Raw genomic sequence first — 22,567 nt, 5'->3', positions numbered from 1 at the left:
TTCACCATATTGTCCAGGCTCGTCTTGAACTCCTGAGCTCAAATGACCCGCCCACCTTGGCCTCCCAAAGTTCTGGGATCACTGCGTGCTGCCCCTGGTTCTATTCTTAAGGAGTTCCCAAACTGAGTGGCAGATGGGTAATAAGCTAGAGACTGCAGAGGACTTAGCAAGAGCAAAGGCCTGGAAGAGAATGGAATGTTCTAGAAAGTAGTCTTATCCCCAGGGAGTGGTGATGGGCTGCTGGGGATCCCAGACTCTGGGCTGTACATTGCTCCCCACCAGTAAAAAAGTCTCCCACAAGAAAATCACAAGCTCTGTGGGGCTAGTACCCTTCTCTAAGTCATCACCAACTGTTCATCAGCTTGACACCAGAATAAATACACGTTGAGTGAATGGACTTCATTACCATGTTCCAGTTCCAGCCGCTGGCTGGTGGGGGGGCAGATGGTGCTGGGGTTGCCTGATCGAGGGTAGCTTGCTATTCTTCCCCGATCCAGCAAACACTTGTGGAGGGAATTCTGCCAGGCTTCATGATGGATACTGATAGAAAACTTAACAGCAACCCTTTAAGGAAGGAACTTTCAACCCCGTTTTCTAAGTGAGGAAACCAAGGCCCAGAGCAGGGCTGCCTTATATCCAACTCCAAGGTGAAAGGAGGCAGCTTGCTGCATTTAAACATGGGTCTGCTTCTAAGCCCAGCAATGATCAAGCCGGCTATGGTGGGCGCACCAGGGTGGCAGCATGAATCTGACATTGGTCACGGTGTCTTGTGCCTACTGACGAGCAGGGACCATGTCTCTCCCCCTACACCTAGCACTGAGCCCCACTGAGCACCCTGTTTCTTAATCTGACTGATCCGTCCCCATTTCTTACTTTTCTGTCCACCTGGAATGTAGCCTTGCCACTGCTTTCCCACTTGGCAGACTCTCTGTGTGTCCTTCACGGCCCAGCTCCAATGTCACCTCCTGGGAACTCATCTTTTTTTGTACCCAGGCAAAACTGGAAATCTTTGCCTCCGGGGTTCTCACAGTGCCTCATACCAGCCCCCTGTTGAAGCCCAGACCACACTAGCCTCTCATCTCCATCTGCCTCCCCACTGCCCCCACCCCACTGGACTGGAAACTCCTTCCTTGGTGTCAGGACTGGGTCCAGTTTCATCCGGGGCCCCAGCTCTACTTAGCATGAGACCTAGAGCATGGGTCACTGGTATTTTAGTGAGTCCTAGTGCAGCAGCTGCCTGGGTGGATGTGGATATGACCCAGGGCGTGGGTAGACAGCTTTTCTTTTTTTTTTGAGACGGAGTCTTGCTCTGTCTGTTGCCCAGGCTGGAGTGCAGTGGCGCAATCTCGGCTCACTGCAAGCTCCGCCTCCCGGGTTCACGCCATTCTCCTGCCTCAGCCTCCCGAGTAGCTGGGACTACAGGCGCCCGCCACCACGCCCGGCTAATTTTTTGTATTTTTAGTAGAGACGGGGTTTCACTGTGGTCTCGATCTCCTGACCTCGTGATCCGCCCGCCTCGGCCTCCCAAAGTGCTGGGATTACAAGCGTGAGCCACCGCACCTTGCCGGGTAGACAGGTTTTCTAAAGTCGAGTTTGACCTCGACCTGCCGATGACAAGGTCCAGCGGAGGGGTATATCCTTGGCCTCCAGCAGCCCCCATTGACAGAGGCTACAATCAAGCAGCTGCTCAGTGGGGCCCCAGGGATGACTTCAGAGGCTCCAGACCCCTGGAACATCAGGTGCAGACCTCAGTAAAACAGGGCCTGTGATAATAGCATTTACCTCACACAGCCAGTGTCATTCACTCATGCTCTACCAACATAATTTTTGCCAGATTCGTGGATCCTTTGTATTATTTTCCACTTAATGTTTTTATTTAAATTGCTTTGTTCTAAGTAATATGAAATCATAGGGCTTATAAAAATTATTTTGAATAGGTGATTCCATTCACACCATTCAGAATTCAAAAAAGTGCCAAAGGCTATAAAATGTTCATCTCCCACATAAAGTGATTCTTGTCCCTCAGCCTCCCAAGTAGTTGGGACTGCAGGCATGCACCACCATGCCCAGCTAATTTTTGTATTTTTAGTAGAGACAGGGTTTTGCCATGTTGGCCAGGCTGGTCTCGAACTCCTGGCCTCAAGCTGGGATTATACATGTGAGCCACCGCGCCTAGCCTCTTGTGCATTCTTTTAAATAGATGTGTATATTCTCCCCCTGCCCCCAGCCAATTTTTTTTTAAAACACAAAAGGTAGCATACAATATATACACTGCTCTGTTTTTGGTTTCGCTTTTGTTTTTTGGGACAGAGTCTCACTCTGTCACCCAGGCTGGAGTGCCATGGGGTGATCACAGCTCACTGCGGCCTCGAAGTCCCAGGTTATGTATTCCATTATATAACTATGCCATGTTTTCTTAAATCATAGATCGATGTCGCTGCATTGCTTGTTTTTTAATCTATTCTAATGTGTTCCAGAAAAATACAGTATATACTTTGCATCCCATGAGCAAATGCAGGTAATTCCGCAGGCAGAAAGCCCAGCACGTGGCAGGCCTAGCAGTCACTGTTCAGTGAGCCCTCCTGGTGATGCTTAGTGCCTTGCCACAGCCTCTGAATTAGCGTCCACCCTATGAATTAGGCTTGACCTGGTGTGTCGCTGGGGTCCCCCAGAAATTTGTCAGCTGCTCACTACCCACTCAGAACAACAGCTCTGAAGGCTCCCCAGAGAATTGAGAGAAGGGAGATTCTGGGGGCAGTGCCAGGACATACGGGGGGTAGGGGCTGTCTTTCTAGTTGGGCAATGCAGAGGATTTAGGGGGAATGGAGTCCCTGTGGTATGAGGGAAGCCCCAGCATGTGGAATAAATGTGCAGAGGCAGGCTAAGGGGTCAGGTAGACAGACTAATGGGAAGGACACAACGCACACACAGAGGGGGCTCTGAGCTGCACACTGTTCCTGGGCCAAAGCCTTCTTCCTCTTTCGCAGCCTCTGATGTGAGAGCCTTGGCTTTTGCAGTGGTTGCTCTGACTGACTGCTTTCAGAGAATGAAAAGACCATACTGGGAATATGCCTGATAACAGCTACGCCCAGGGCTATCTGTCATGACCTTGAAGTAAAGGCTGCTTCTGGGTTCTGTGGAAACCGAGGCCCAGAGACCCACAGCCAGGCCATGGCCAGCTCCACCCACTTCCAGGGCCCAGCTTGGTGTAGTGTGCGTAGTGAATGCCAGTCGTTTCTTTGGCACGCCTCCCGCAGCCTTGTTCTCCCACAATCAGTTAAAGGCCTGCATAATGTCATACTTCCTGACCTCCTCATTTTTATAGCTGAAAAGAGTACTTTTCTCCAGCAGGGCTGACACCCTGCTGGCCTCTCAGTCACCTGTGGCTAAGCAGGGCTCTTCACCTGCTGGCCTCTGCCCTTCCTGCTGCCTCAGGGCCTCGGCTTCCAGTGGACAGAAGCAAACTGCTCTTTTTCTCTCCCGTCCCTTTGCCCATTGGAAACACCTTAGCCCCACACTCTTACCTTGTGCACTTTTCAAAATGGATTCCTGCCTAGCATGTCGTTTATGTCCATGTAACCTTGGGAGGCTTATGGTTTGGGGATTGTTGCCACGAGGAGCACTGGGTAGGGAGTCCGGAGCCCTGAGCTCTGCTTCAGACTCCTGAGTGATCTGGAACTTTCCTCACCCTCTCAGGGCTCAGTTTTCCTGCCCTGGGAACAGCAGGAAGGGTAGGGCAAGGTGGGATCACATCTCCAGTGTGACAAACGAAGCTGCTGCCATTTTGCTGACAAGCAAATAGAGGATAAGGGAGAAGTGGTACATGGGGGACTTAGCCTGCTGGAATTCACAGAGCAAACAGGCGGATGGGCTGGAATCAGAAGCCAGCGCCTTTGGCTCCAAATCCAGGGTGCTTCTCCTATCTATATCTGTGCTATTCCTAGCAAGTAATTTGGGCCCCCTTGCATAGGAGGGCTGGTTCCTGGGCCTCCCAGTCAGAGTCTAGAACCACCAGACCCTAGGCATGGCTCCACCAGGGAAATGAGACCCCCAAGAATCCAAAGCCTCTCCCTCTCTGAGACCTGGCTACAGAGAGAGAAGACCATAATTCCACTCTCTCCCCAGGAAATGGCCCGGCCAGCCCAGTGTCTTGAAGTCAGCTAGGCTGGTTTGGGCACCTAAGGTCAGGAATTGGCCAAGTTTCCTGGGAGAAAGACTGGTGTGGTGCCAAGAGTCAGGCAAGATACCTGAACACAGGAACCTGCCAGTCCAGGCCCTGCCCTGTAGTAACCTGCTCCCAGACGCGCCTATAACTGTGGTTTGTTTCTCTGTAGAAACTGACGGGTCGCCTCATGCTGGCCGTGGGAGGAGCAGTGCTTGGCTCCCTGCAGTTTGGCTACAACACTGGAGTCATCAATGCCCCCCAGAAGGTGAGTACTGTGCCATCGTTGGCTTATGGACACCAGCCTGCTCTGTTGCACATCACACATGCCCACAGTCACACACCACCACCTGAATTAGAGTCATTTATATCAACCTCTCCAGCCAGTTTTCTGGCCCTGACCATGTCAGAGACTCCTCTCTTGCTTTGGAATCTTAGGGTGGCAGAATTCCAGAATCTCAGGTCCCACAGAATCCTGGGGTCTTTTATAGGCCCTCTTGACCAACCCCCCACTCAACTCAGTCATATAATAATATGTTTGATGATATAATAAACTCAAAGCAAAACTCAATACAATAATGCTGCATTTCCGTGGCATTCTGGGGCTGCAGAGGGTGTTCATGGGCTTGTCTCACTCGATGCTCACTGCAGCACTGTCAGGAGGCAACAGGCACCACTCCCAGCCTGCAGGTGTGGGAAACGGCCAGCGAGAGGAAACCCGCCCAGTATCACCCAGCTAAGTCAGAGACAGAGCTGGTATCCAACACCTGCCTGCCAGGTGGTCCTTGAGCCTGCACTCATACCCATCCACAGGCAGCACGCTTCCTTTTAAGGCATCCAACTGTAGGTTGAAACCGCGTCCTCTACCTGAAGGCCCTGTGCCAGTCAAAGCAGAAAAGGCGTCTTGCCCTAGGGAGCCACAGCGGGTGAAGGTCTGTGCTGGTTTCCTCCTGCCTGCCATGCATCCTAGATCTGTCCTCACTTGTTTACTTGAATGTCAGGATGGGAAGGGACCTAGACCATCTCCTCCAACCCAGCCTACTTGCATTAAGGAGGAGAGAAGCAGAAAGGGGGGTAGGGGGTACGAGGCAGGGACAGGAAAGGAAACAGAGCCCTTCCTCTGTACCAGGCATTTTGCTTGTGTTTATGAGATTGGGTGGTGATTTCCATTTTGTAGACCCGGAAACTGAGGCCCAGGCAGATGAAATGATCGACAGGCCCAAGGTCACAAAGCTATTGAATGCTGGAGTCAGAAGCCAAGCTCTGTTATTTCCATGGCCTCAGGCTGTCTTCCTAACCAGCTGCCTTGCCAGTTTAAAAATCTGTACCTTCCCAGAGAGGACCAAATGAGAGTGGGCAGTCCTCACGTCAGGACCACATTTCTTGTCCAGACAGATGAGGCTAGAAAGTGAGTGCGGTGACTCCCAAAGATCAGGGGCCTGTTTGGGGGAACCAGGTAGTGTCTAGAGTTCGCTGGGCTTCTTCCAAATAGGCAGACAGTGGCTATGGGGCCACGCCCGATGCCGAGGAGCAAGTCACCAGGAAGGCTTGGCCTGCTGAGTCATGCTCAGCTGTAGCGGAGGTGATAGGACTTTTCCAAGTTTGCCGGGCATGGCAACCGTGGGCCCATGCTTGGACCAGCCCCAAGCCCTGCATTTGCTAAGTGCTCTTGACAGCTCTTGCCAAAGTGTGTGCTTCAGAACTGGCTCCCTTTGGGAATCCTTACAGATGGAGAGTCTATAAGACAGGCCGGGAGGAAACAGAGGGAGGTTGAGCTCTCCACTTGGTTGCACATTGGGGTTTCCAGGACACCCCCAGATTCTGATTTAATTGGTCTGGGATGCTGTTTGGGCATTCAACTAAAAGCTTCCCAACCAATTCAAATGTGCGGCCAAGGTTGACAGCTACCGGATTTAATGAAGTCTTGACTGGGATCTCATAGTGAGTTAATGACAGAACTAGGACTCTAAGGCCAGGACAGAGGAGGTGTTTTCCAGAAACAGAACAGGGTTGGGATGAGCAGGGGACCTTCAAAGCAAAATGCCCAGAAGAGAGAAAGACTGGCATTCAGTAAAGCGTGAGTAGTTTAGTGTGTCACTAGAGTGAACAGGAGGAGGGGGAAGGTTGGGGAGGTCAACAACGTAACGTAGGCAAGAGCCAGACCACAAAGGGCCCTGTGAGTATGGCACGGCACAGTCAGAAGGGGTGGATGGGCACCAGCGCGGGGGCCCAGCTAGGGAGCATGGACTTCAGGATGAGGACAATAGGGACCCACTGCCCAGGGCAGACGTGATCAGACTTGCATTGTAGGGAAATGACTCAGGCGTCTGGTATGGAGGGGTGGACTTAAGAATGTGAGACTAGAGACGGGAAACCATCAACCATCAAGAAAGTTACTGTTGCACTGGTGACATAAAAGCAAACCCTCAGAGGAAGAATGGACAGGATTTGGTCATCAGTTCCGTGCGAGGGCAACAGAGAAGGGTTTAAAAATGGTTTCTAGGTTTCTGGCATGGGTGATGTGTGGTTTGAAGAAGGAGCAGGTGTGCTAGGAGCTGAGAGGTGGCCGTGGGATGCGCAGGAATGGAGGCGTGGGGTGACACAGCTGGAGATGTGCAGGAGGCACCTGCATGTATGGGTCTGTTTCTTAGACCCAGGCTGGGGAAAAGTTGAGAATTAGTCACTGGTATCCACACAGTGGAGGAAGATCTTCTAGGGAGACTGTGGAATAAAAAGAGAAATGAAGATTAAGGCCGGGCATGTGGCTCATGCTGCAATCCCAGCACTTTGGGAGGCTGAGGTGGGTGGATCACTTGAGCCCAGGAGTTCAAGACCAGCCTGAGCAACACATCAAGACCTCATTTCAATTTTATAATTAAATAAATAAAAATTAGAAGTAAAAAGATCAAAGCCCCAGAGAACAACCTATTGCTAGAAAAGGACCCTAAGTAGAAGAACAAGAGCTGGTATCTCTAAAACCAGGAAAGGATACCCTCCCAAGACAGAGGGAGAATGTAAGCCATCGAAGGGCCAGGGTATTTGTCTGGTTTGTCCACGGCCGTGTCCTTAGTGCCTAGAACGGTGCCTGTCATGGTAATAGACACTGGTAGATAGTGAGTGGATGAACAGAGTGGAGGAATGCCATCAGGTACCCCAGGGGTTGAACTGGGCAAGCCTCTCCACATTGTTGAATGCAGAGAGGTGATGGTGGCCTTGTGGCCACTTGGGCTGACTGGGTGGCACAGCGTGGGTAGAAGCCTCACTACGATTGGGTGAAGAGTGACAGGCAGATGAGAAAGGGTGGAGACGGCTCTTCCAAAAGAGTTGGTGGGAGAGGGAGAAAAGAGTTGAGGAGGTTTGGAATGATGATATGGCTAGGAATTTATTTATTTTAATGAAGGTTATTTTTAAATATGTTGGAAGGAATCAGCAGGAGAGGGTGAAGATAAGGAAGTGAGGGCGGAGGTCTTCCAGGAGGGAGGGTGGTGTCAGAGCAGAAGGGAGGGGCTGCCTTTGGCCAGGAGGGACTGAGATACCTTTTTTTTTGAGACAGAGTCTTGCTCTGCTGCCCAGGCCAGAGTACAGTGGCATGATCTTGGCCCACTGCAATCTCCGCTTCCTGGGTTCAAGTGGTTCTCGTGCCTCAGCTTTCCAAGTAGCTGGGCTACTGGTATAGATGTGTACCACCACGCCCAGCTAATTTTTGTGTTTTTAGTAGAGATGGGATTTCACCAGGTTGGTGAGGCTGGTCTCAAGCTCCTGACCTCAGGTGATCCACCTGCCTTGACCTCCCAAAGTGCTGGGATTACAGGTGTGAGCCACCATGCCCAGCCAGGGACTGAGAGACTTCTGAAGATGTAGACAAATCTGAGATGAACTTCTGTGATCCCTGGGGCCTCCCATCTAATCAGAAATAGGCAAGAGGTTATAACTGTCATGGAATATGGGCATGGTCACGGGGCTGGTCAGCAGCACAGAGGGCCCAGGTGAGGCTGTAAACTGCATTCATAGGACCATGTGTGGGCACCTGTCCAAAGGTCACTTCAGGAACCAGCCCCAGCAGACCGAAGCTGGAGATGTGAGTGGCCAGAACCGAGAACGCTGAAATCTAGCGGTGTTTCCTGGGCAAGCACCCAGACACTTGGTGTGTTGACTTTTGTACTTTACAAACACTTCTCACAAGGCTGGCTGTGGTTTTTCCAACCAGGAGCCAGAGTAGAAGTGAAGCATGTAACATGTGAAGAGAGGACAGAAGGACCCAAGAAGAAGAAATGAAAGTGAGGCTCAGAGCCCACGTGTAGTAACAGGGCAGAGCGACTCCTGTGCCCGGGCAGGGCTGAAGGCCTGCCCTAGGGCGACACAGAGATTCCATCCGGCCAACCCTTTCATTCAGCCAGGACTTCCTGAGCATCCACGCTGTGCTAGATGCTGTCCTAGACAGTGAGGAGGGAGAAGTATAGCTGTGAACACAGCAGGCACATGCTGGCCCTCAGAGAGCTGCCTGAGACACAGTCCGAACCAGGCCCTGTCTCCACAGCAGTGGGAGAGACCCCTTGGAGAAAGCCAGAGTGTCACTAACAGAGGGCTTCAAGGTGCTGTGAGAGCAAACGGGGCAACTAATGCTGGGGCTGGGGTGACAGGGGAGATTAAAAAAGGGCTTCACAGAGGACTTGGCAGCCATGCTGGACCTTGAGGGGTGAGTTGACCTCATAGGGCAGGAGGGGCAGGTGTCTGGGCAGTGAGAGCGGCTTCTGCAGAGGTACAGGGGTGTGAAATGTTCTGCTGATGCGGAATCACTAACTGCCTGCACTGGGCACACTGACTTCCCTTGTCTGTTTAGAAGAATCTCTCTTAGGAAACAGCATTGGGTTGGCCATGGTTTGCCTACTCTTGAGAAGACACTTTGCCCCACGAATGGTGAGGATGCCAGAAGCATGTTCTCTTCCATGAAACAGGCCCCAAAGGGCTTCCTCCTGGAAGTGGTTAATTAATTATACTACCTTTATATGTTTACAAAGCACCTCCCCATAAATTACCACCTCACAGCAACTCTACAAGGCAGGCGGGGCTGACATCTTCCCCTCTTCTAAATGAGGGAACTGAAGCCAGATGAGGTATCTGGAGAGTGAGAGGCTGAGCTAGAGGTGGGCTCCAGACCTTGTGCCTCCCCAGCCCTGCGCACTGCCCCTGCCCTGCTGTGAGTGATGACAGGACATTCCTGCCACGCATCCCCCTCCTGGAGGAGGAGTTCAGAGGTGGAAGAGGTGAGCCCAGCCATAGAGGGAGCAACTAAATGAACCAGGGAATCCTGACTATCGTACTGGGCTCATCCGAGCACTGCCTTTCCCCTCCCCAAATGACTGAGCTGCCAGTAGAGGTGACTGACGGCCACTGAGAAACCATGAAGTCCTGGCCCAAGGGACAGTGTCAGGCATGTCTGAGAATAAGGCATCCTCAGAATCCAGAGAGTTTGGGCCAGAAAGGGCCTCAATGTTTGACAAACAACACTCCTTGTTTGACAAAGGAGGAACCTGGTCTGCAGAGGAGGTGAGGTCTGCCCAGGATGACCTAGCTTGGTGAGTGAAAATGCTAGAGGCAACACCCGCCTCCCAACCCAAGCCCTGTGTCCCATCAGGCTGAACTGGGCTGAACTGGGCTGAGCTGGGCTTCGTGCTCCAGGCAGCCTCTCCTTCTCTCTCCTATATCCAAAGAGTTCTGGTCCCCTCTCCCCTTCACCCGTCACCACTACCATAAACCCTTACTGCTTAGTTATAGCTTGCCCAGGCATTGTCATACATACTCTAGAAATAGTAATTCAGTTGTTCCTCATAATAACCCCATTAGGCAGACACCATAATTTTCCCTGCTCTATAAGAAACTGGGGCACAGGAATGTTAAGCAATTAAAGCAAGGACACACAGCTAGTAAGTGGCAAGCCTGCGATGTAACTCCGGGGAGTCTGGCCCTAGTCTGTGCCCTTGACCATTGTGGAAGACGGGCACAGTCCCAGATGGGTACCTAAACACCCTGTCACTCACCTCCAGCTGCCACCCAGCTGGCCGTGTGCGGTCTCACTTCAGAGCTGAGTCAAGCTCAGTCATGTACCAACATCTCAAGTTTCCCACACACAGTTGCACAATATCTTACACCGTCGCACCCTGTCATATCACATCACCCCTCAAGCCCTTCAGTTAGATTCATGGCTTGTTGGTCATTTGGTGTCAACTCTCCATCTCCAGCGCCGTGCTGAGGTTTACTGTAGAGGGAGCACACAGTACCTTACAGTTAGCCGTCTAAAGGCGATGACGGAAATGTGAGCAGGCGCAGTGGGAAGAGGGAAGGAAGAGGGAGAGGGTGCTTCGCCCTTAGAGCAGGGTTTCTCAGCTTGGCACTGTGATGTTTCTGCTGGTGTTGTAGAGGCCTGTACCTTGTGTTGGAGGATGTTTATCAGCGTCCTTGGCTTCTGCCTTCTAGATGCCAGTAGCCATTGTGACAACCAAAAACGTCTCTGGGTATTGGCAGATGTCCTCTGGGGTGCCAAAACCGTCTCTGAGAGCCAGTTGCAGTGGAGTGGGAGGTGTGGTTCTCGGGAGGCAGGCTTTCCAGAGGAGTGTCTGTGCATGCTCTGAAAGACGGTTAGGCCCAAGCAAAGGTGTGGGGTGTCTAGGTCATATGAGGGAGTCACCGCGTGTGCCTCGTGAGTCATAGTTGGGGTAGAGGAGACGCTTTACTGCAAGAGCTGAGAAGGGCTTCGGGTGTGGCCACCACGGTGGGATGATTCCTCTGTCTGCCGGGAGGCCTGGCCTGGCCTGGCCTTGGTTTGGAGGCTAGCCATGTCAGGGCTGTTCCAGGGAAGCAGCCTGTGTGGTCCAGCCCTCTGCAGGGGTGTTGGGGCCCAGCTCTAGCCCCAACCTGGGCCTCTTCCCCCAGGCCCCAAAGTGAGGCCCCAGGGGACCCAGTGGGCAGGGTTATCTGTCCAGCGCCACCTGGAACATCTGGCCCCAATCTCCCAGCTGACCGTGGGGTGTGGCTGAGAGTTGCTGTGGAGATAAGGCCCTGGGCTGAGAGCTTGAGGGAGGGGCAGTGCGGGGCCAGTCCCAACTGGAAGACGGGGCAGGCAGGGAACAGGGGTGAAGGCCAGGCTGAGAGGCTAAGCCAGAGAAGCTGGCCCTTTCCTCCTTGTAACTGGCGCTGAAAGCTTGGCTGGCAGTTTAGCCCCTTCTTCCCCACAATAGCATCCCGTAGAACACAGGGAACACAGGGAGGGTAGAGACCAAGCTTAAAACTGGCCCGGGGATCCCTGCTGGGGATGACCTAACTGACCTAGTCCTCCTGGGCTAAAGGAATGTCTAGCAGGAAGGATGGTGAGACCAGCCAGAGGTTCCAAAACGCCCACCCCTCCTGGCAGTTGTCTAGAATCCTAGATCAAGGGTTGGCAGGAGGGCCACATCCAGCCAGCAGCCTGTTTTTGTGCAACCCATGAGCTAACAATGGTTTTTACATTTTTACAAGGTTGAGAAAAAAAGAACAATGAGTGACAGAGGCCATATGTGGCTCACTGACCCTATCCAATGGATTCTAGCTAGCCTCTTACATAAAATGTTACCAGTCCGGCTCTGGAGCACTTTGACTTGCATGCTCCCTACTAACAGGGAACTCACCACCTGTAAGGTGGGCAGCCTCGTACCCTGAAGTCTAGAAAGCTCTTCCTTCCCCTGAGCTGGAGTCTGGCCCTGGCGCCTCTGCCCTCTGGGGCTACAGAGTGCTGGGTTCCTCTGCCAGGAGCAGCCGAGCAGGGTCTGGAGACTAGCTTTACTCCCTGAGGCAGGCCCATAGTTCCTTCAGGTTCCTCCTTACTCTTACATTCTTAGGGTAATGATTTCTGGCAATTTCAAAATGGAAAACCTTGTCCCTAAGGCTCCTCTGAAGGTGGTGACTTCTCTTCTTGAGACAGCAACAGAGACAACAATAACAGCTTACCCATGTGCCAGGCAGTGTTCGCCACCTCATGCCCCTCTACAAAGGGGAAGTGAGAAGTTCCTTGGTAGATGGGCAGACATGTAGTCTCACCCACAGTTGCCTAGACTGGCGGGAGGTGGTGTGGGGATTCCCAGGCTGCCCTTAGGCTTGGGCAGGCCTCCCCCTCACCCCAGGAGAGCCACTGGGTGAGGAATAGCTTTGCATACCAGAAGCCATCTGGTCCAAAGGATCTCAGCTGCCCAGAGTCAACCTGCTCCTCCAGGGTAGTCTCCATGGTGGGTGTCCTCTAGGCTCAGTGAGGCACCTGGACAGAGATCTGTAGTAGCCTCTCGGCTCTAGGCCGGCCAACACCATGGCAGTCCCCCCCGGGAACTGACCACAGCTGCTCCTCCCTCCTCAACACGCTTGCCGCCACCCAGACCCCACAGCTGGGTGAAGAGACTGGGCTGGGAAGGGAGCAGAGAAGCGGGCGGATGGCCGAGCCTGGCACATTTGGTGTGCAGGACTCCAACTGCATTCTGAGGGGTGGTTCACTGTGGGAAATGGGGTCTGACTTTGGTGGATAGGAAGAGTCGGGAGCAGAATCCAGATGAGATCCAGGGCAGGCTGCCTGGGTAGAGAAGTAGGACAGACTCGGAGGCAGAATCGAGAGGACCTGGTGATTGGTGGATGTGGGGTGGTGGCAGCATCAAGTGTCTAACTCCTAAGCTTGGGACGGGCATGTGAGGTGGGAGCGTTCAGAACAGGCATGTGCCAGGTCTCACCTCACACGTGACCCAGGGTTGTGGAGGCTGCTGGGAGCCAGCGGGATAGGGCCTGTGGGATCCTGTCAGGGCATACTAAGTAGACTCTTCTTTCCTGAGGTGCACCCAGACACTTCTAGGGAGGATGTGACCCCAGAGCTTTTCCCCATGTAGGGTTCTTCTCATTCTCCAGCATCCCCCTGCCTTTCCTGGGCCAAGAGTCAGTGTGGAACCCCATATGAATCCCCAGAGAGGAGAGGGCACAGAGCACCGGAACCAGCAGTAGGAATTGGAAAACCAGGCGTGGCTTCTTCCCAGAAATCTCAGGCATCAAGAGGCAGAAACCCACTCCCCAGCCTCAGCTTGACCAGGAAGTGCTGCTGTGGGCTGGAGAGGATGAGTCTAGGCCAAGGTTAACATGCAGAGGGCTGGCTGCTCACCCTTCCTCCACCCCATAAAGTGGTCTGAGTAACCGAGCAGCTAGGCAGCATCCAGGAGCCAGCCCTGGACAAGGTTGGGTCCCTCTGACTGTGTGACCACAGGCAGGAGACGTAACTCAGGGTGGAGCTCTGGTCACACCTCACTTCCACACAGCCCTCTTATCAGTTGCCCCAACATCTCAAGAGATCTTCAAGCTTATTTAGGTAGTTTCAGGCCTTACTTAGCACCTATTTACTCTTTCTTTGTATACAATTCAAACAAATTCCATTTGCTGACTTCTTGGCAAATTTCAAAAGAGGTGTGGAGAGTTGTACAAGACAAGCCTCTGAACCACAGAGGGTGGGGGGAATTCCTTAGAACTATGGAATGCAGAAGTTTAGCCATCAAGAGCCAGTCTGCACAGGGACAAACACCTCTCCTTGCCCCTGGAGAGAGCCCCAAAGGCAGACACCGTTGCCCTGCAGCCCTGCTTGTAGGTCTGGTTGCTCAGGAGAGCAAAGTGAAATCTCTTCACATTTTCACCCCATAATGGGTCAGGAAAGGTTGGACCCTCAGAAGGGCAAGCGCCATTTATCTGGACAGTTCCCATATCCATCCGCATCCAGAGCAGCCTGTTCTTGGTGGAGCCTGATAAACGGGGCATTACCGTTCCCGCAGTCCTCCTCTGGGGTTAGTTTCGTCCATAGAAGCACACTTTGCGTTTTGTTGCTCTGTGTTTTTGTCAAAATCTGCCTTCTGTCTGCCCCCAGCAGAATGAAGGGCTTCTAAGAGGAGAGCCTAACAACTTTGGTTCATTGATTCCTCCATGTACTCACCAGGTATCCCTGGCACTGGCTCTGGGACAGACCATGGTGTGAATCAATGTCTTCCTCAGGGAAGACAAACGCCTGGAGTCAGGGAAACCTGGATCTCGAAAGGTTTCAGCAGTAAGGCCAGGGGTACCTTCCAGGCAGGAGTCGTAGCATCTCAAAGGCGTAGGGGGTGGGAAATGGTGTGTAGCGCAAAGGTGTGGTAGGTAAGGAGATTGGATTGAGACCTGGCAGGAGTTACGGGTTGAAGGCTTGGGGAGACTCTGTTAGTGGTCTGCACCGCCTTCAGGCCACCAGTGTGCAGTGGGGGTGATTTTAGGGATGATGACACCAAGCACTGTTTCACTGATTCCCTGCAGCACTGTGAAGCAGCTACTGCTAATGTCTGCACTTTAGAAATGGGGCCATGGAAACTCACAGATGAAATAACTTGCTCATGGTCACACTGGAAATAAGGGGTGGAGCTAGGACCTGAATTTAGTTGTGTCCAGATTCAGAGTTCAGGTTTCTATTCACTGCCCTGCCTGGCGTCCTTGGAACGGACAAGCAGATCCTTAGGGCTTGCCTCTGCCCTACCAACTATCCTCGTCCCTTGGAGCCTGGCCTCCATCAGATGCCTGCTGACTTGGGACAGGTTGTGACAGCGCAGGGAAAAAGATGGCTAGAGTCAGCAACGGGAAGGAAGGCACCAGGAGGCAGGCCCAGCATATTCGAATAGGTGGGCATTTCTGGGACTGCAGGCCCTGGTTTGGCAAGTGTGCCCGCCCACACCTTCCTCTTCTGCTAGACCTCAGTGGGTTGGAAGGGATAGGGAGGGCCAACAGCAGTGATGGAGGCTGCAGAGGCTGCATACCGCTGTGTGTGCATGAACTTGCAGCACGCACACACATGGAGGGGTGTTGGGATGGGTTGGGTTCACACGGAATTGAGTTTGAGCGGTAAGTGGTAGGGGATGAGGGGCATGTGAGTTTGTGACTGGCTGAAGCAGGAATATTCAGATTCTGTGAGCACAGGTATGTGTGTGTGATGGTATACGTGCACAAGAAGCCGTTTCTGGGTAACTAGGCCTGCACTCTGCTATACGTGTGGCTGGGTGGGTCTGGCCAGTCCCATGGCACTGAGAGTGCGGTGAGTGTGCTCAGGCAGAACCGGTGCTTCCTGCCTACCACATCCGTGGCAGCTGGCCAGGGTGGGGGCAGGGCTGGTGGGCAGGGCTGTCCTAGGACAGGCGTTTCCAGTTCCTGGAACTGCTTCCTTGTGTGGAGCCTTTCCCCATACCTCCTAGCTGGGCCCTTGGGAGAGGGGAGGAGGCCGTGGGTCCTTCAAGGGGGTGCTCGCAGGCCAGACACAAGGGAGCTAGGCCTGGGGAACAGAAAGCCACAGTGTGAGTCTTTCAAGCACTTCTGAAGGGTGACATGTGTGAGTTTGTCACACCAGGCCCTCAGTGCAGTCAGGGAGTCTGTACTTCTTGGATGGCGGAACCTGTCTGTCAAACCCTGCTTCCTCCCCAGCAAGGGGTTGGGGAGAGGGCCTGGTGGCAGGAGATGGCCCTTGGGGCTTTGAGAAAGGAGAAAAGGGGCAAGTGGGAAGACCCTTTTCCTTCTGAATCTCTCTTTTTTTTTTTTTTTGAGACATAGAGTCTCACTCTGTCACTCAGGCTGAAGTGCAGTGGCGCAGTCTTGGCTCACTGCAAACTCCGTGTCCTGGATTTAAGCAATTCTCCTGCCTCAGCCGCCCGCGTAGCTGGGATTACATGCTTGCACCACCACGTCCAGCTAATTTTTTTTTATTTTTAGTAGAGATAGGGTTTCACCATGTTGGTCTGGCTGGTCTCCAACTCCTGACCTCCAGTGATCTGCTTGCCTTGATCTCCCAAAGTGCTGGGATTACGGTCATGAGCCACCACACTTGGTCTTGTACCTCTCTGTTCTATGCCTGAACTTCCACCATTGATCACTTGCCATCATCCCAGCAAGTCACACTGAGCCTGTGAAACCACAGGGCACTGGAAACCACGTTAGGGGAAGTGGGAGAGTTGGCGGGGCTCTCAGATGAACTTCAACGCCTTGTTTCTCGCCTGGGCAAACTGAGGCCCACAGAAATAGAGGGACTTGGCTCAAGAGCATGCAGTGAATCTGTGGCAGAGCCAGGCCCCGGCCCTCTCTTAGGGAGGGGTGCAAGGGGAAAGGAAAAGGAAGACTCAGTCCTAGCCCCTGGCTTGCTCACCCAGGCTGCATCTCCCCCTGCAGGTGATCGAGGAGTTCTACAACCAGACATGGGTCCACCGCTACGGGGAGAGCATCCTGCCCACCACGCTCACCACGCTCTGGTCCCTGTCGGTGGCCATCTTTTCCGTTGGGGGCATGATTGGCTCCTTCTCTGTGGGCCTTTTCGTTAACCGCTTTGGCCGGTAAGTAGGAGAGGTCCTGGCACTGCCCTTGGAGGGCCCATGCCCTCCTGCCCAGGGAGTCCCAGATGGGGTGGGAAGTGGGGGAGACTTACCTGCCTCTTCCAGGGCATTACCTCTGACCCAGCCCCTGGGAGCCCAAGGAATGTGGGCACCGGCCTGACCTGTGATCCCATCCCCAGGCGGAATTCCATGCTGATGATGAACCTGCTGGCCTTTGTGTCCGCCGTGCTCATGGGCTTCTCGAAACTGGGCAAGTCCTTTGAGATGCTGATCCTGGGCCGCTTCATCATCGGTGTGTACTGCGGCCTGACCACAGGCTTCGTGCCCATGTATGTCGGTGAAGTGTCACCCACAGCCCTTCGTGGGGCCCTGGGCACCCTGCATCAGCTGGGCATCGTCGTTGGCATCCTCATCGCCCAGGTAAGCTGGGGCAGGATCTACCTGCCCGGCACGGCCCCTGCCCACAGCTTCAGTGGCTCTCGGATCTGTGCCCAGCAGGGCAGAGTTTCTCTTCCACCCAGCCACCACAGCCCTGCAGGGGACAACTATGGTACACAGGTCCAGGGAACACAGCACCATGGCCTCCCAGTTGAGAGCAAGATGACTTGACTCTTCTCAATTCCCTTCTTCTCACTCTAGGCCTCCAACCACAGGGCCTGCCTTCCCCCAACATGCCGCAGGCTGTTATGCACAGTACCCTCTCTCCAGGAGGCTTCCCCTTCCCTGTCCCCAAAACCCTCCTGTGGCAGAGTAGCAGCCCCCATTCTCTGTGCTGGACACATCTGTGGCCTTGTCATTTGTCCTCCCAGCAACACTGGGGTAGGTCCTACTTTTCCCATGTGACCAATGAGGAAACTGAGAAACAGGGCTCATGCTAGTGGCAGAGCCTCTAGAACTGGGGCCCTTCCCTGAAGCAGCAGCTGACACAAAGTAGGGAAGGCCACTCTGGCAGGACGGGGTGGGAAGGGGGGTCAGGGCAGAGGCGCTCACGGCCCCTGCTTCCCCCAGGTGTTCGGCCTGGACTCCATCATGGGCAACGAGGACCTGTGGCCCCTGCTGCTGAGCATCATATTCGTCCCGGCCCTGCTGCAGTGCATCGTGCTGCCCTTCTGCCCCGAGAGTCCCCGCTTCCTGCTCATCAACCGCAACGAGGAGAACCGGGCCAAGAGTGGTACGGGCAGGGCCCTGCCCTCCTCCCCACTCCCTGAGCCCCGGCCTTCTTCCCACTCTGAGCCACCCCCACCTTCCCTCCGGTCCCCCCAGTGCTGAAGAAGCTGCGCGGGACGGCTGACGTGACCCATGACCTGCAGGAGATGAAGGAAGAGAGTCGGCAGATGATGCGGGAGAAGAAGGTCACCATCCTGGAGCTGTTCCGCTCCCCCGCCTACCGCCAGCCCATCCTCATCGCTGTGGTGCTGCAGCTGTCCCAGCAGCTGTCCGGCATCAACGCTGTGAGTGCCCCCACCCACCCTTCCTGTGCCTGAGCCAAGCCCCCTGGTCAAGTGTGCATGGTGAACAAGTCCCAAACTTGAAACAACAGATACGCCTCTGCCGAGGGAGAAGCTTCCCTTTAGACCCCAAGCCCGTAAGGTCACTGCAGTGCAGTGTCCTTCTGCCTGAGTATTTGTCCCCTTCATTCTTTACTCATCCTGGGTCCCACATCCACTGCTACAGAGGCAGGGAAGGGCCACAGTGTCCAGGTAGGCCCCAACAGTTGCTCTTGTCTGGCAGGTCTTCTATTACTCCACGAGCATCTTCGAGAAGGCGGGGGTGCAGCAGCCTGTGTATGCCACCATTGGCTCCGGCATCGTCAACACGGCCTTCACTGTCGTGTCGGTGAGTCTTTGCTTACTGGCCCCCCCAGCCAAACCCCAGGGAGGAGGTAGTGCCATCTTCTCCACTGGTCTTTGCAGTGCCCTGTGACTTTCTCAGCTCTTGAGGCAAGGCCTCTGGGTGGATGGGTTCAGAAGGGCAGCAGGCAGGGGTGGCACTGACACTGTCTCTGCCCACAGCTGTTTGTGGTGGAGCGAGCAGGCCGGCGGACCCTGCACCTCATAGGCCTGGCTGGCATGGCGGGTTGTGCCATACTCATGACCATCGCGCTGGCACTGCTGGTGAGTTGCTAGGTTCTGGAGAGTGAGGGATGCGGGAGAGTTTGCCTGGGCTTCAGATCCCAAAATGCCTGTCTCAGCCCCAGGCTGGCAGGCCTGTTGGTGGCTGTGCTCTCCCTGGCTGTGGGTCCGACCTTCTGGCTCCTGAAGTTGTCTCCTTCCAAACCACACATATCCTCTCTTGAACTTGCTCCTCCCTGCTTGATGGATTCTCAGCGCAGCACCTCTGGTCCCAGACCCCAAACTCTCACCTCCTTAAGGAATTGCTTTGCCTAATATTAACCCTTTCCAATCTTCATCTGTAGCCTCAATTCATCTTCACAGCAACCCCGGGAAGTAGTGCTATCCTCCCCACAGAGGTGCAGAAACACACCTTGCCTCATGCAGTTCACACGACTGGAGGTGTAATTCAGTTCTTCCCATTTTATGGGGGAGGAAGCTTAAGTCCCAGTGAGGTTAGTAACTTGTCAGATAAAGGATGAAGCCAGGAATCAACCTCAGTCCCAAGCCTGTGACTGTGACCGCTGTGCCAACCCTGTGCCTGGCACTCACACACAGGCACTTGTTTATTCAGCCTCTGGCAAGGAAAGCACCATGACTGTCCTTTTACAGCTCAACCTGGGCTTGGAAAGTTTGGTGGTTGCCGAGAGGCCAGACAGGCAGCAAGTGGAAAGCCCATAACTTTTCTACCCTGGTCTCCTCAAGGAGAATGGTTATATGCAGAACCGTATGCTTAGCGCTTACTCTATGCCAGCCTGAGCTGGGCACCTCACACGCCTTAGAACCTGAATCCACCCCACCCCCAGAAATGTTCTTCTGCATCCTGCCACAGGCGGACTGTGCTGCAGGCACAGACGGGACCACGGGGCCTCTTAGCACCATCCACATGCACACCACATTACCACTCCCAGGGGGTGGACTCAACACTTGCAGCCACCCTGCAGGACTTAAATCATTTTAGGCCCAACGCTGGATACACAACAAATCCAGGACCATCCCCAGGCTTCCTGCCTTCTGGCCTAGCTCTGCTCTGGCCTCTGTAGCTTCTGTTTCCCCTGAGGATCCATCACAACCCAGTCTAACTTTTCCCCCTCTCCATCATCCTCAACAGGAGCAGCTACCCTGGATGTCCTATCTGAGCATCGTGGCCATCTTTGGCTTTGTGGCCTTCTTTGAAGTGGGTCCTGGCCCCATCCCATGGTTCATCGTGGCTGAACTCTTCAGCCAGGGTCCACGTCCAGCTGCCATTGCCGTTGCAGGCTTCTCTAACTGGACCTCAAATTTCATTGTGGGCATGTGCTTCCAGTATGTGGAGGTGAGAACCCCCACTGTGTCCATAATCACCATTTCTCGCCTGCACGCGTGACCCCACAGTGCTGTGCAAAGTGCTGGCCCAGCATTCTCATTAGGAATCATGCTGAGGAGGAAACTGAGGGTGGGAAGCCCAGGTCACATGACCAAGAATGCTGACCTCAACTCCAGGGTTCTCCTCTTAGCCTTGAATGGTGCTCCTGGAGCCTGTTACATTCTAGGTACAAGCGTGGTCTCATTTAATTATGATAGCATCCCTGGGTAGGCGGATGTTCCCTTTTCAGCTCAAAGGCCCAAAGGTAAAGTGACTTATCAAAAGTCCTACAGCCAGGATGTAGGGTCATGACTCCAACCAAGCGTGTCTGTGTGTCTTTCAGCAACTGTGTGGTCCCTACGTCTTCATCATCTTCACTGTGCTCCTGGTTCTGTTCTTCATCTTCACCTACTTCAAAGTTCCTGAGACTAAAGGCCGGACCTTCGATGAGATCGCTTCCGGCTTCCGGCAGGGGGGAGCCAGCCAAAGTGACAAGACACCCGAGGAGCTGTTCCATCCCCTGGGGGCTGATTCCCAAGTGTGAGGCGCCCCAGACCACCAGCCCGGCCTGCTCCCAGCAGCCCTAAGGATCTCTCAGGAGCACAGGCAGCTGGATGAGACTTCCAAACTTGACAGATGTCAGCCGAGCCGGGCCTGGGGCTCCTTTCTCCAGCCAGCAATGATGTCCAGAAGAATATTCAGGACTTAACGGCTCCAGGATTTTAACAAAAGCAAGACTGTTGCTCAAATCTATTCAGACAAGCAACAGGTTTTATAATTTTTTTATTACTGATTTTGTTATTTTTATATCAGCCTGAGTCTCCTGTACCCACATCCCAGGCTTCACCCTGAATGGCTCCATGCCTGAGGGTGGAGACTAAGCCCTGTCCAGACACTTGCCTTCTTCACCAAGCTAATCTGTAGGGCTGGACCTATGTCCTAAGGACACACTAATCGAACTATGAACTACAAAGCTTCTATCCCAGGAGGTGGCTATGGCCACCCCTTCTGCTGGCCTGGATCTCCTCACTCTAGGGGTCAGGCTCCATTAGGATTTGCCCATTCCCATCTCTTCCTACCCAACCACTCAAATTAATCTTTCCTTACCTGAGACCAGTTGGGAGCACTGGAGTGCAGGGAGGAGAGGGGAAGGGCCAGTCTGGGCTGCCGGGTTCTAGTCTCCTTTGCACTGAGGGCCACACTATCACCATGAGAAGAGGGCCTGTGGGAGCCTGCAAACTCACTGCTCAAGAAGACACGGAGACTCCTGCCCTGTTGTGTATAGATGCAAGATATTTATATATATTTTTGGTTGTCAATATTAAATACAGACACTAAGTTATAGTATATCTGGACAAGCCAACTTGTAAATACACCACCTCACTCCTGTTACTTACCTAAACAGATATAAATGGCTGGTTTTTAGAAACATGGTTTTGAAATGCTTGTGGATTGAGGGTAGGGAGGTTTGGATGGGAGTGAGACAGAAGTAAGTGGGGTTGCAACCACTGCAACGGCTTAGACTTTGACTCAGGATCCAGTCCCTTACACGTACCTCTCATCAGTGTCCTCTGTTGCTCAAAAATCTGTTTGATCCCTGTTACCTAGAGAATATATACATTCTTTATCTTGACATTCAAGGCATTTCTATCACATATTTGATAGTTGGTGTTCAAAAAAACAGCAGTTTTGTGCCAACCGTGATGCTCAGGCTTGAAATGCATTATTTTGAATGTGAAGTAAATACTATACCTTTATTTGACAGGCTCAAAGAGGTTATGTGCCTGAAGTCGCACAGTGAATAAGCTAAAACCCCCGCTTTTAACAATGGTACTATACAACCCCTACTCCATTAACTCCACCCACCTCCTGCACCCCTCCCCCCACACACAAAATGAACCACGTTCTTTGTATGGGCCCAGTGAGCTGTCAAGCTGCCCTGTGTTCATTTCATTTGGAATTGCCCCCTCTGGTTCTTCTATATACGACTGCTTCATCTCTAAAGACAGCTCATCCTCCTCCTTCACCCCTGAATTTCCAGAGCACTTCATCTGCTCCTTCATCACAAGTCCAGTTTTCTGCCACTAGTCTGAATTTCATGAGAAGATGCCGATTTGGTTCCTGTGGGTCCTCAGCACTATTCAATACAGTGCTTGATGCACAGCAGGCACTCAGAAAATACTTGAGGAAATAAAACACCAAAGATATTTGTCTCTAGAGGCTCAGCTGACAAAATCTGGGAGAAGTTTGTTTTCGTAACTACAGGCAGGCTTTTGTCTCCCTGACATGAAGAGGGGTTGTAAGAAGGCTGTGAGAAGGGAAAACTGGTACTTAGCAAGTGGAAATACCTGTATGTATTACCATTAGGTATAAAGAATCTATGAGGACATCCATCTGCATCTCACAAAGAAGAGCAGGTTGTGAAGAATGTGCCCTGCCTGAGCCTGGGGACAGGGCGGTTAACTGATGAAGGGCTGAGGCCAGGTCAAAGGAAGCCTTATCGTGTGCTCCCAAAAGACTTCTGTTGAAAGGAGTTAACCGGCTCCCCGTGCGGGAGGGGATGCGG

The 22,567-nt window shown here is 53.2% G+C and overlaps 1 protein-coding gene across 1 annotated transcript in view; it reads left to right on the top strand.

The window, feature by feature from the left end:
• LOC116463723 (solute carrier family 2, facilitated glucose transporter member 1) overlaps positions 1–21,763 on the top strand; it is a 31,901-nt gene extending 10,138 nt beyond the window's left edge. The window contains exons 2-10 of the mRNA XM_032146956.2: positions 4,335–4,430; positions 16,385–16,545; positions 16,725–16,965; positions 17,554–17,716; positions 17,809–17,996; positions 18,277–18,381; positions 18,558–18,659; positions 19,768–19,971; positions 20,345–21,763. Coding sequence (XP_032002847.1) covers positions 4,335–4,430; positions 16,385–16,545; positions 16,725–16,965; positions 17,554–17,716; positions 17,809–17,996; positions 18,277–18,381; positions 18,558–18,659; positions 19,768–19,971; positions 20,345–20,545 — 1,461 coding nt within the window. The 3' untranslated portion in view covers positions 20,546–21,763. The remainder of the gene's footprint in view (positions 1–4,334; positions 4,431–16,384; positions 16,546–16,724; positions 16,966–17,553; positions 17,717–17,808; positions 17,997–18,276; positions 18,382–18,557; positions 18,660–19,767; positions 19,972–20,344) is intronic.
• The last annotated feature ends 804 nt before the right edge of the window (positions 21,764–22,567 follow it).

This window comes from Hylobates moloch, unplaced genomic scaffold, assembly GCF_009828535.3.
Source record: "Hylobates moloch isolate HMO894 unplaced genomic scaffold, HMol_V3 SCAFFOLD_55, whole genome shotgun sequence".
NCBI lineage: Eukaryota > Metazoa > Chordata > Mammalia > Primates > Hylobatidae > Hylobates > Hylobates moloch.
This window is presented reverse-complemented; position numbering and strand designations above follow the sequence as displayed.